General features: G+C 44.9%; 3 protein-coding genes across 3 annotated transcripts; 1 reads left to right on the top strand and 2 right to left on the bottom strand.

The window, feature by feature from the left end:
* The first annotated feature begins 740 nt into the window (after positions 1 to 740).
* LOC144700574 (acyl-CoA synthetase family protein) lies at positions 741 to 3,821 on the top strand. The gene is made up of 6 exons (XM_078572009.1): positions 741 to 950; positions 1,057 to 1,258; positions 1,377 to 1,569; positions 2,028 to 2,231; positions 2,838 to 3,092; positions 3,183 to 3,821. The coding sequence occupies exons 1-6, from the start codon at positions 744 to 746 to the stop codon at positions 3,799 to 3,801; spliced, it is 1,680 nt and encodes a 559-aa protein (XP_078428135.1). The 5' UTR covers positions 741 to 743; the 3' UTR covers positions 3,802 to 3,821.
* Positions 3,822 to 3,891: 70 nt separating this feature from the next.
* LOC144700576 (uncharacterized) lies at positions 3,892 to 4,720 on the bottom strand. Its single transcript, XM_078572010.1, has 4 exons — positions 4,562 to 4,720; positions 4,324 to 4,430; positions 4,146 to 4,224; positions 3,892 to 4,044 (listed from the first exon to the last, which is right to left on the bottom strand). The coding sequence occupies exons 1-4, from the start codon at positions 4,562 to 4,564 to the stop codon at positions 3,997 to 3,999; spliced, it is 237 nt and encodes a 78-aa protein (XP_078428136.1). The 5' UTR covers positions 4,565 to 4,720; the 3' UTR covers positions 3,892 to 3,996.
* A 751-nt stretch (positions 4,721 to 5,471) lies between these two features.
* FTSH4 (FTSH protease 4) lies at positions 5,472 to 12,054 on the bottom strand. Its single transcript, XM_078572008.1, has 7 exons — positions 11,839 to 12,054; positions 10,704 to 10,791; positions 8,233 to 8,490; positions 7,743 to 7,982; positions 7,545 to 7,669; positions 6,817 to 7,293; positions 5,472 to 6,723 (listed from the first exon to the last, which is right to left on the bottom strand). The coding sequence occupies exons 1-7, from the start codon at positions 11,863 to 11,865 to the stop codon at positions 5,812 to 5,814; spliced, it is 2,127 nt and encodes a 708-aa protein (XP_078428134.1). The 5' UTR covers positions 11,866 to 12,054; the 3' UTR covers positions 5,472 to 5,811.
* Positions 12,055 to 12,508: the final 454 nt, after the last annotated feature.

Genomic DNA, 12,508 nt, shown 5'->3' with positions numbered 1-12,508 from the left:
GAGAGCGACGAGGAATTTTAGGGACAGAAAGACAATATCAATGCCTGTTGACAACAATGTCGTCAACTTCGTCATCATATGTCATCGTTGTCGTCCCAAGCTTCAGCAAATGCGGTTGACGGTGACGGGTGACAATAATGTTATAAATGACAGCATCATATTAAAGTCAACGAGCCTATGACGCGGACTCCACAGACAGATAATGCAAATGCCAAACGACAACGATGCTATCGACTTTGTCATCTGTCCATTGACGCCAACTTCGTCATCACATGTCATCGTCGTCGACCAAAGCTTCGACAAGTGCAGTTGACGCTGACCTTGTAAGTCGCAGCATCAAATTACGGTCAACATGACTATGACGTGGATTCCACATACAGATGATGCCAATGCCTAACCACAAATGATGCTATTGACTTTGTCATCTGTCCATGACGCCGACTTCATCATCACATGTCATCGTCGTCGACCCAAGCTTCAGCATTGGCAGTTGACGATGACGGGTGACGACAATGTTACACGTGGCAGCTTCATATGTCACGGTCAACGAGAATATGACGTTGACGTGTCCATGACCGTTAACGTTCGTCATCGAACGTTCCTACTGGTTCTAACTGCCGTGATACGTACGCATGAGCTGCGTGCTGCTACGTACGGGAGATAAGCAGCAAACACTCTTCAAGAATCGAGGGGTATAAATAGAATTTGAAAGCCTGGTTTCCCGCCTTCCCGGTGACAGTTGAATGGAAGAGTTGGAAGAGCTTCATCGCCTCTTCGCAGAGTTGGCTGTCTCTGTGCGTAGTCAAGATGGCCGCGGCGGCCACGAAGAAGCGGCAGAAGCCTCAATTTCATCTCTGGTTGAACGCCTCAACCCAAATCATCGCGCAATATCGCCTAAAACTAGGGTTTTGGACGCGATCCTGTCGATTATGTGCTTCGGAGCACGCGAGGTGCCTCGATTTTTCTATTTCATCGGTTTTTTAATTTCATTTTATTGCTCGATCGGCGCCATTACAGTGCTCGGGAAGATATAAATTTGTCCAAATTATGTCTCAGGTTTACGGTTCAACTGTTGATTGCATCGTCAGGAATTTGATATCAGTTTTGTCGTCGTCGGTGTGTTGTAATGTCCTCCGGGCCGGCGGAGACGGGAAAAGGAAATTGGAGGTGTTAAGCGTCGGTAGTCGTACTCTCTTGGCCGATAATGAGAAGTTGATTCGAGGATGCATTGACGTTCTTGGCATTTTGAAGGGACACGGTGAGATGAATCGTCACTTTCGTGCGTGTGGAATAAGAAAAGATGTATCATTTTTTAGAGCATGTCCGTGTTTGAAAAAATTGGATCGGATGCATCATTTTCTTTCCCTCCTGTGCAGATCTTTTTCGGTCCTTAGTTGGCGCTCTACTGAAAGTCGCGGTGTCCTCGTCTAATTTTCAATGCCTATTTCCGTTGTCTATGTGTTATGTGTATCATCAGACTCCTAACGTCAGTGGAAGTTCGGCCATTTTGGATATCCAATCCCTTCTGCCTCAAGAAACTTATGAAAATATTACGGAGATTCCTTTGAGGTAATACAACTAAGTTAGCGATATAATTGTGTAGCTTTCCCCTTTTCAATTTCTGGGGATGGTTAAACACTCCACCATCATTCCTTTGTTCCGCATTAATTTTAACAATATTTTTGCATTCCCAACTCCAAGAACATCAATCTCTTATCCTGCCTGTTCATAAACTTAAATTTATGGTTTTTGGTTCTTTCGCTGTGTCAAATCTGAAGTTAAGGTTAATCAATTCACCAGGTAAACAATTGGGAAACACATTTCGTACAGTAAACATGGATGAATTCTGTTTTGGACTATTGTGTGTTCATTAGCTGAAATCAATCAAAAGATCAAAAGACTGATGACAAAAATAAAAAAAAACTCCAAAGTATCAATCAGCTTATGGTTTGCTAAATGTCAACTCCCGAAAATTTGGATTTGCATATGTTTGCTTGTTCTGAAAACTTTTGAACTATTTCTTGCAGGTTACTTCTGTGGTATCTCGATCCATCACTGCTTAAAGATGATATATCAAACTTACTTAGGGAGTCCCTTGACAGACCCTTTCTTCGTCTCAAAGACGAGCTTCACAAGCAATTGCCCTGGCGAACGCTCTTCATTTCCCTGATACTTTCTCCGACTGCATTCACTCATACTAGGGCGCTCCTGCACAACTGGTTTCTCATGACGTAAGCCCTGCATTCATCCTCTCCCCTGTAGGGTTCAGGTAGTCGTCAACGTCATCGACCCACCATCGTTGACGAAGTTGGCAATGCCGTTGACATTGACGAAGTTTTCGGTGGTCAATGATGATAATGATGATGACCTGGACGAGGTTACTGTTGACGGTTGACGTTGATGCTGACGACATATCACAGGGATGACTCCATCTGCGTCAGCCGTCAACATGGTAAAATTCTAGTTAAAATTTGTCAACTGTCAAAGTCGTCGTCAACCTCGACTGGCCTAGTTGGCCATGCGAAGATGTTGATGCAAAGTATGGATGGTTGACAGTGATGACGTCGATGTCTATTCCAGTTGATGTTGACGGCAACAACACCAAATCATCAACTGTGCATTGACGTTGACGGTGACAACAACGGCATCGACGTTGACAGCATCATCGCCAAACGACGAGATCATCAAATTTTCAAACCATCAATCTATGACACGGTGACAACGATGACGTCAACGCAATTGACCTTGATAGCGTCAACGGCAAACCATCAACAAACGTCAACGCCACGCGTCAACACCAAGCTTCCACACTAACTCCAATTCGTCGTCTTGATCAGCGGCCTCGGTGCCGTGGCGGACCTTCAGGCTGCCCTGACGTCATCCTTGGCAGATGCTCTATCCAGGCCAATGCGGTGGGGCCTCTCCATGGTCCTCTCCCTCAAACTTCCTCCTCTCAGGGCCTACTTTACACACCAGCAGGCCCAGCTTCTGGCAGCGTTGACCGAGCCCGTCTCCCGTGATGGGCTTCTCCATCTAGTCAATCTCATCCAAGCCCAACCGGCCCAATACAGCATAGACCACAACTCCCCCTGGTAAGCAAGAACAAGCCCATTTTTTCTTTTTTAAATTAAAAAGAAAACTCTTCAAAATTACTGACCCCTTTCTTTTTAAATTAAATTAAGGGCCCTCTCGATGAACTTCCCGGCGTGGTTTTCCTTAGCCGCTGCTCTCATCTTCGCCGGAGAAAACAAACACCAGCAAGCCGGTTCCTGGTACGTCTCCTTCATCCTCAGCCCAGTAGACCGAGAGAGCTCCCGTCTCGTGGGAGAGCTGATTGCCAGCTCGGCAAATCAGGGGACCCACCAGAAAGGGAGAAAAAGAAAGGCCAAGGGAGTGACGTGGACTGACACGTGGCTGAGGAACTTCCACGTGTCGAGCCCGCTCCACAGAGCCTTGGGCATGGCCGTGCTGGTCTCGAGACCGAGGCTGTTGGGGGAGGAAGAGTTCGCCCTGTTGCTGAACTACGTTGCCACGTGTCGCCTTTCGGAGGAAAGGATAACTTGGCCGCTGAGAGGGGCGGCCCTTGTTTTCAACCTCTTAGACCAGGCTGAAGAGATCTCGGGGGGTCTGTTTGAGGAAGAAGACGAGGGGGTGTTCTGTGTCCGTCTGATGAAGACCAAGTCTGCTGGGCACTTGAGGAGATGCATTGATGATGTTCTCCTTCTGGAGGAGAGAGAGATGGTTAGGATGGATTTGGAGGCCAGGATGTCCGATTGGACGGATCAATCGGACACCCCCTGAGTCTTCTTCATAGTAGAAGAGAGAAAGATCAAGATCTTTCCACTGACATCATTTGATGTGTGTTTATGAATCAATGACTTGGTACCATAATTCTAGAGAGAGAGATGATCTGGTTCTTAATATCTCAAGGCACTGACATCGTCATTCAAAGTCTAGAGAGAGATTATCAGAAAGGAGCCCGATTTTCCTCAAGAGTCAAACATAAACTCCGGCCGAGAGCAGCAAGAAAAGAGATCCAAAACCCTGCCACAACGAAAATCTCAAAATTTCAGGACAAGCCCAAAAAAATATACATCAAATCGGTCTATTTTCTTGGCCCCGCCAAGAATCCCTGATTAACCTACCAGGAAAATAGATGCCACTGCTCCCGTTGAAATCTCCGTCACCAGGCTGCGGTTCTTCTTCGACACCGTGGCCTCGTAGCTTAGAACCATATAAAAATGACATATCATGTTAGATATGTAAAATCGAAGATGATGAGAGATCAAAGCACTCGTTTCGTAAGAGGCAAGTAGGTCTTACATGAAGAAGTAGGCGGTGACGAGAAGGCCGACGGCGAGAGTGAGGAAGGCCAGCGTGGGATAATACTCCGTTGGAAGAGGGCTGGAAATCGGCTTCGCAGAGTTGGCCTGAGATAGAGAGAGAGAGAGAGAAGACCAACTTGATAAACAGGGGGAGATCTGGACTTGGTATTTGGAAAACCCTATTCGGCGAAATCATGGATAGGAGAAGGAGATGAAGATTTTTGTTTTGTTCTCACCATGGATGTGATCGGAGATGCTCCCGCGGTGGATCAGTATTCGGGATCTCGCTCTCCTCCTTCCTGGATCGAGGAGAGTATCGCTGTGGGAGATCGGAGCCTGAACGAGAACTGGTATGAGTATTGAGATGAGTTCGGACTTGATGCCCGGCGAGATTGGAAGAAAGAGGATCCGGATCCCGTTATTGGACCCGGATCTTCGTAACGGGCCTAATTAAACTCTTAGTAGGAGAGCACAGGTCGCACTAGTGTGGCGAGCAGTAAGAAAAGCCTATATCAGAGAAAGAGAGATTATGATGATGATGATGACAGATACAAACGGATGGGGATATGCCTCCTAAATTGCTCGTGTATTTGCCAAAGATTAACATATACTGGATGATCGTTGAACAGGACTAGAAATCCCAGAATGCTAGAATGGATCAAATCAGAAATTCCCTCCTTTTCTTTATCGGAGGTCTGTTATATTCATAACACAAACTATAGTTGCAACTTTCTCCTAAACAGTATGAGACATTTGAATTGTATTTGGTAACCTTTCTTGGGATATGAACAACTGTGACAAAAATAAGTGTAAAAGATAAAAATTGGTGTTGTTTTTTTTTATTATCTGAACGGCTTATCAAAGATTAAGCTTTTACCGTCTTGTTTCAGTCAAATGTGAATGATACTATTGTTTATAAATAAACTCGAAGAAAAACGATGTTCAATTACAGAACTTTGAAAATTTTCGAGTTATGGAAAGACGTAGTTTGTCTACATTCTTCCCTATCAAACCAAATTTAGTGCATCATGGAAATATCCGTAATTTGGGTATAATAAATAAAAGGCAATCTATCATTCAAATCTAACTGAAACTGCTCTCGTTCGAATTTTACGTCCAATGCCAATCTCCATTTTTTTAGATTACTGAAAAAATGAGAGCCACTCTGTGGGACTTCACTATTTTATTCCAAAGGATAGAAAAAACCAAAAACATTTGCCAACTGTAAAGAGATTAGGGGGAAAGTCCTGCAGATGCAAAGAGAGGAAATTTGCAAATGTAAGTGGCACCCTACGCCAGTTCAACAGGGCTACTTCGATGTTCTCATATCACTGTCCAGCACAGTTTTAGAGAACCAAGAGAAGGGGAAACAGATGTTTCGATTACTGACAGTGCTGTGGCGAGTAGAAAGAAGAAGCCCAGGCAGGATCAATTACTATACATCATCCTCCAACAACCAAAATCTTCCAACTGGTTGAGCAAAGGTCTATGAACCCACCACAGGCTGAGCAACACCCTTGGCCTTGGCGGCAGCAGACGCTGCTGCCGCAGCTGCGGCGGCCGCCACCGATGGCGGCGAAGGCGGCGGAGGCACCACCGCCACGGGTTCCTCATCCGGCACTCGCTGCTGCTTCTGCTGTTCTGGCACCGCCACCTGCGCCAGTAGCGCCTTGATCTGTGTCCCTGACAGTGTCTCATGCTCCAGAAGGGCGGCGGCGAGGGCATGGAGCTCTCGACTGTGGGTGGTCAGGATTGTCTTGGCATTGTTATAAGCCCTGTCCAAGAACTGTTTCACCTCCTCCTCGATGAGGAGACGGGTGTCGGTGCTCATGCTCTTGCCGTTGTCGTCGTAGTTGTGCGCAACCACCCCTACCTTGTCACTCATCCCGTACTTGGTGACCATTGCCCGAGCAAGGGCTGTGGCCTGCTGGAGGTCTGACGAGGCACCCGAGGTGATCTCATCCTCACCAAATATGAGCTCTTCGGCGACGCGGCCGCCCATGCATACATCAAGGCGGGCGAGCATCTGGCGCTTGGAGACGCTGGTCTCATCTTTCTCGGGGAGTTGGGCGACCATCCCTAGCGCCATGCCCCGAGGGACGATCGTGGCCTTGTGCACAGGGTGCGCGCCGTCCGTGTGGATGGCGACGAGGGCATGACCACCCTCATGGTAGGCGGTGAGGCGCCGAGACTCATCGGGGATGACGGCAGACTTTCGCTCGCTGCCCATCATGATCTTGTCCTTGGCATATTCGAGATCATCCATTGTCACCGCCTTTGCCCCATCCATGGCTGCCTTCAGCGCAGCGATGTTCACCAGATTGGCGAGGTCGGCACCGGAGAATCCGGGGGTCCCCCGGGCTATGATCATCAGGTCCACATCCTCTCCCTTCATCACCTGGACGCAAGAAAGAAGATTCAGATCCCATCTCTTACCCCCCACGTTTCAATCTATAGAAACTGATAAGCAAAGGAAGAGTGAGAGTAGAACCTTGGACATGTGGGACTCAAGGATTTGGCGCCGGCCCTCGACATCAGGGTTGGGGACGACAATATGGCGATCAAAGCGGCCGGGCCGCACCAGGGCCTTGTCAAGGGACTCGGGGAAGTTGGTCGCCGCAATGACAATGATGCCTTCATTCTGCTTAAACCCATCAAGCTCCACCAGGAGCTGGTTCAGGGTCATCTTCATGTACTGTTGGTCCTTTGGGTTGCGGCTCCCTCCGATGGCATCTATCTCGTCGATGAAGATGATGCAGGGGGAGCGCTTCTTGGCCGCAGCAAAGAGGTCCCGGACGCGGCGGGCGCCGACGCCGACGAACATCTCCTCGAACTCGCTGCCACTGCAAGAGAAGAAGGGGACCCCTGCCTCTCCAGCAATGGCCCTCGCCAGCATTGTTTTCCCGGTTCCTGGCGGACCCACCAGCAGCACCCCCTTAGGCAGCTTCCCTCCGAGCCGCGTGAACCGCTGACCCATGCAACCACTCATCCATCAGAGGGAGTCAGTGAAAGCTATCTACCTAAATGATAGGATATCAAAAAATATATAAAATAGAATAAAAAGGTAAAGTCAGAAAACATAGAACCTAGAACCATGAAGCATCAAATATAGTCTCCCTTGACCAATCAATTACAGGAATCAATTTTTGCATCTCTTCCTCAAAGGTATTCGTGAGGGGATATGTGCTTAGCTGAATATTGAATGGATGTTAATATTACCTTGGGATCCCGTAAATAGTGAACGATTTCTTCTAACTCTGCTTTAGCCTCGTCAACGCCCTTCACGTCATTGAACTTTGTGGAAGATTCCATGCTGGGTTGTACCTCCTCATTCAGGCCGAGCCCTGCAAAGTGCGAAACCGAGACTATCCTTAGCAGAGAGTGTGTGTGTGAGAGAGAGGAGAGATAGAGAGAAACCTTTACTGATTCCCCTGTCTTCAATGAGCGCACCAACGCCTGAAATCAGTAGAAAGGCAAGGGCAATAGAGCGAAACGTCCGCCACAATTGATCCTTGAAATGGCCTGTGTCCGCTGTGACGACATGAACGGGGGCGGCGGCTGACCCCAGGATCCCGTCCTTCGCCAGACGACCAGCGCTTCTCATTGGAGTAGCAGCGGCCGCCATTAAATCTTCGTCCCTTGAGGAACTCGATAGCCCTGCATTGATTGATATCATAGACTTATTTCTCTTCCATGTAAAGTGAACAGCAATGTACGGACAACAACGTTTAATTAATAAAGAGGTCTATATTAGCAATAAAGAGGTCTAATAATGAAAATATTAGAACTGAAAATTGGAAAGTCCAACTATAAAAAAGTTGTAATTGTAAATTAAAATACTTCAACTGAGAAAATGTGGATATCTTTACGATTTATTCAAGAAGAGTCAACAGGCAACGATACTCACCTCTTTGCAAAGTTTTAAGAACTGAGCTGTCATCCAGTCTATCAACTTTGACCAACGCTTTGATATACTCAGCAAGAGCGGATGGATTTGTGTGTAATCCGGGTTGACTTTCAAATAATCTTATTACTGATTCCGGCTCGCTTCGGTAGAGCTCTTTGAGTAGATAATCATTGCCTCCCTCCAGATCACGAGATCTGCGAGAAAAGTTGCCCGCATATCGTGAAAAGCACCGCTCTTGAAACCTTAGAAGTTTAGCGCCTGCAAGCAGCGAAAAACATCAGCAAATCCAACATAATGGAGTATTAACAAAGGTGAAGATCGGTAGTGGACAGCAAAGGCGAAACTAGGGCAAGCATAAACTTAGGATTTGCCAGCAGATGGGAAATGATATCCTATCTCTGTGTCCTAGTTATCATCAGTTTGCGTGTTTCGGCCCCTCTTTTTTTTATTTCTCCTTGTCACTTTTACTGCAGGTAAGACGTATGATAGGAACCTTGATGTAAGTTCCCACATGAATTGGGGATAGATCGGGGTAAAGGAGGAAGGGATAGATTGGGGACGAGATAGCCGGACATCCGGCTAGAGAAAGGCCAAAAGTAGTAATTGTTTCTGGGAATCGTAGAGTTCAAGATGGAAGAAGAATAACAGAATGGGATGAGACAATGAAAAAGGTGAACCGAATTGGTCTCGCCTTCCTCTTGCAAGGAGGATCTACACAACCAGCCGTAATCGCCTTGGCAACCGACTCGAGAATGATTCCCCCTCGACTCATCCCATTTGATATGAATTTATGGTGGGAGATTCCCACCAAGTTTGGTCCTCCCAAGCTGCTCTAAGTTGAACGTGCGAGACGGGTTTTCTTCCTACATTTTTTCCCAGTAATTCCTGGAGAGGTTTGCATCAAAATCACAACGGATGGGATTCGCCAAGGGTTGATTAGGGAGAGACTGATCGTAGACGATGTAGATATTGATCGGGGATTAAGTGGCTGGGACATCTGTTGAGGGAGAGCCAATCACAAAGAGAGGGATTCGTCAAGGGTTGATTAGGAAGAGACTGATCGTAGACAAGGTAGAGACTGATCATGGGACAGGCTGGCTGAAGATCCAGCGAGGGAGAGGCAATCACATGGTGGGGATTTTCCGAGAGTTGATTGGGGAGAGAACGAGAGTGGATGAGGCAGAGATTGATCATGGTACAGGTCCAGCAACGGAGAGGCGACGGATTCACAGAGGGTTGAGGGAGAGACGGATGTTAGACAAGGTGGAAATCAATCAGGGACGAGCCGGCTGGTAAATTCATTTACGCGTGAGGCGATCACAAGGGGCCGGAAATGAGGGAGGTCGAGAAGGGAGAGCCCCATTGTGGATGAGGCAGCCGAGTAAAGATTCACGGAGATAGGAGATCACTGAATGGTCGAGCCGAGAATGAACTGCGATTTGAAGCAGATGAGAGATTTAGCCAAGCTTTAACTTCCGTTTCTCACTTGTGGCTGCCGTCCAAGAGACAGAGTTGCATCTAGTTAGAGGACATTAAACTGGAATAAAATATCCAAAATATCTCTTACGGATTAAATGCCAAACTTACCCCAGATGGTATATTGCATCAGACTGATGTCATAGTACCATCGATTTAACAGTTTCTGATTTGTTAAAACAAGACGAAGGCAAGAGGTAGACTTTACAAGTTTTCATGTCTACCAAATTTTCAAGCCCAAGGTATAGATTATCGCCATTATGATTTCCATTCCTCGTATGGAAGACTGGAGAACCTGGTTTACTTCAACCATCAGAGGTTGAATACTAGAGTATGGGGTGATTTATAAGAGAAAAATACTTTAGGGTTAACTTCTATCTTCAAGATAAAAACATAATTCACATAATGTAATAAGTTGTCTCCCCCACAAAAACTCTTACAATGACCAAAATTCCCCCCTACTACCATCTGATTTGAATTTAAAGAGTTCCCTTCGAGGAAAGAAATAGAGGGATAAATTGCAAGCGATAGGGATCAACATAGAGGGAAAACGTTCAAAGATCCGGTGAGTTAGAGACGTTTCCGGCCAATGGATTGAAGAGAGGACCGAGACAAGGAGATAGAAAGATGGAACCACTTCAATTGATTATTCTTTGCTCCTCTCCTAAAGGGAGAGCTATTAGTATTTATAAGAGAACTACCCCTGAATTAGATGATCACCATTTGCGGTGTGGTCTTCCCTCTTTTTCCGAAAAAAAAGCACTAACTCTGAGGGGAAATTACCACAAACACCCTATAGACATAATTGGGATCGCATAACTGTCCACCTACCAATGTAATACGGCCCACCAGTTCCTTACATTAGATGAGACTTATAACCATATCAACATGTTTCGGATTCAAATTGGACTTCAGGAAGAGTAAAAATGCATTTTGTTGGACTTAGACAAATTAGTACAAATCAAGAAAGAAATAAATACGAGGTAAATGCATACCAGTCTCCCCTTGAAATCGAAATAGACCAGTAGAAGGCTGGGAGGTCAAGTCAACTAAAGAGTGGTTCCTCTGCTGTTTTACTGAAGCCTGCACAGATGAGATATTAAAACAAGAGTTAAATATTCAGAAATTCATTTGTTAAAATTATCTACATAAACTGGCGACAGGAATTATTGGACAAGTATCTACTATCGCGCTCTTTATGATAAATCATGCCCAGAAAAAAAAAAAAACCAGGTGCATAAAATAAACTTCTTTAAATTAGAAAAACCCCTCAACACATTACTCGAAACCAGCTACTCATAAATTTTCGGTCGACGAGCAAGGGGTCTTGCACATACTTAAGCACCCAAATAAACTATCCAGCTTTTCTCACAATGATCATTAAAGAACAGTACGATGAAATATTCATGCGTCTGGAAGCAGATAAATATTTTTATTTGACTCTCAGGACGATTCATGTCTTCTCACATGATGGATAGAAAACATTCTCATCTTCTAGTAGATAGGAGGGTCTTCAGGCGCACATAGCATAATTTAATTCCTCAAAAAATTAAAGAAATGAAGCTCTCTCTTCCATAGAAAATAAAATGATCAAAATGAAATGAGCGATCAGAAATTGTCAGCTTATCTATTTCCCATCGTACAACTAACCTAATTATAATAATTCCCACAGTCTACGCAGCTCTATCAAGAAAGGGTAGCCAAGAAAAGGAAAATTCATACCATCAATTTGGAAGAAAGAGACTAAAATCAACATAATCATTGCATTCCATTAAAAAAATCAAACCTTACCCAATCCCCAAAAAAGACAGAAAATACTACAACATAAGCAAAAATCATACACCAACACCCACAAAAATCTCTCTAATTTCACACTGTGCAGCTATCCTTCAACAATATATTAGGGTAATGAACCAAACCAAGGTATAAATCATGACACAATAAAACCAACGGATAGAGAAGTAAAGACTGAAAATCACGGAAAAATCAATTTCCTCCAAAAAAACCTAAACGAAGACCGATTACCCACGAGACTGACAAGCAAAAATACAACAACACGTATAAAAACTGACATAAATAGATAAAAAATAAGGAAAATTGAACATAAATCAAGAATACGAGACATTCAACCTGCACGAGCAGACGTCTCCAAGCCATGCCCTTCTCCTCTTCGGCGAGCCCTAATCCCCCAAAAAAACCGTCGAAAGATCGATAATCTGAGCAATACAATCGATCTTACGAATACCCTTTTCGCCTTGGATGAGAACGGAGATTGAATCGCACGAAGAAAGGGCAAAACTGGAGTGGGTCGCGTGGGACGAGCCGAGCCTGAAGATCTTCGAGATTTTTTCCTCGGACTATCTTATGAATGTTATTTTGTCCATATATCCCTTTAAACTCTGACAATGAAGTTTAAACCTCAGACAAACAAGAAATTGTTTTCTCAGAGTTATTCATACCTCTGTGCCCTCTGTTATGATAGTTAATGATTTTCAGACTATGAACCAAATTGGTTACCAATAAAATTAGTTTAGAATTATATGGATTTTGAGATGCATTCATTTTCTTGGAATTATAAAACTAGACTAGGAAAATAATTTATTGTATTCTTTACTTCGCCCCGTCGCTTCTGCTCATAAATTCGACCTTGCTTGTGTTCCTTTGTGGAGGGTCCTGACTTCATCATCTGTTTTAATGTATGCTATTGTTCTCCTTTGTATTTTTTCTCCATTGTTTAATTAAAAAGATAAGATAAATTTGTATATTTGTGCAGACTGACTCATTTTATGATATTTTTGTT

This window comes from Wolffia australiana, chromosome 3, assembly GCF_029677425.1.
Source record: "Wolffia australiana isolate 7733 chromosome 3, ASM2967742v1".
NCBI lineage: Eukaryota > Viridiplantae > Streptophyta > Magnoliopsida > Alismatales > Araceae > Wolffia > Wolffia australiana.
Note: the sequence above shows the minus strand (reverse complement) of the source record. Positions and strands in the feature narration are given on the sequence as shown.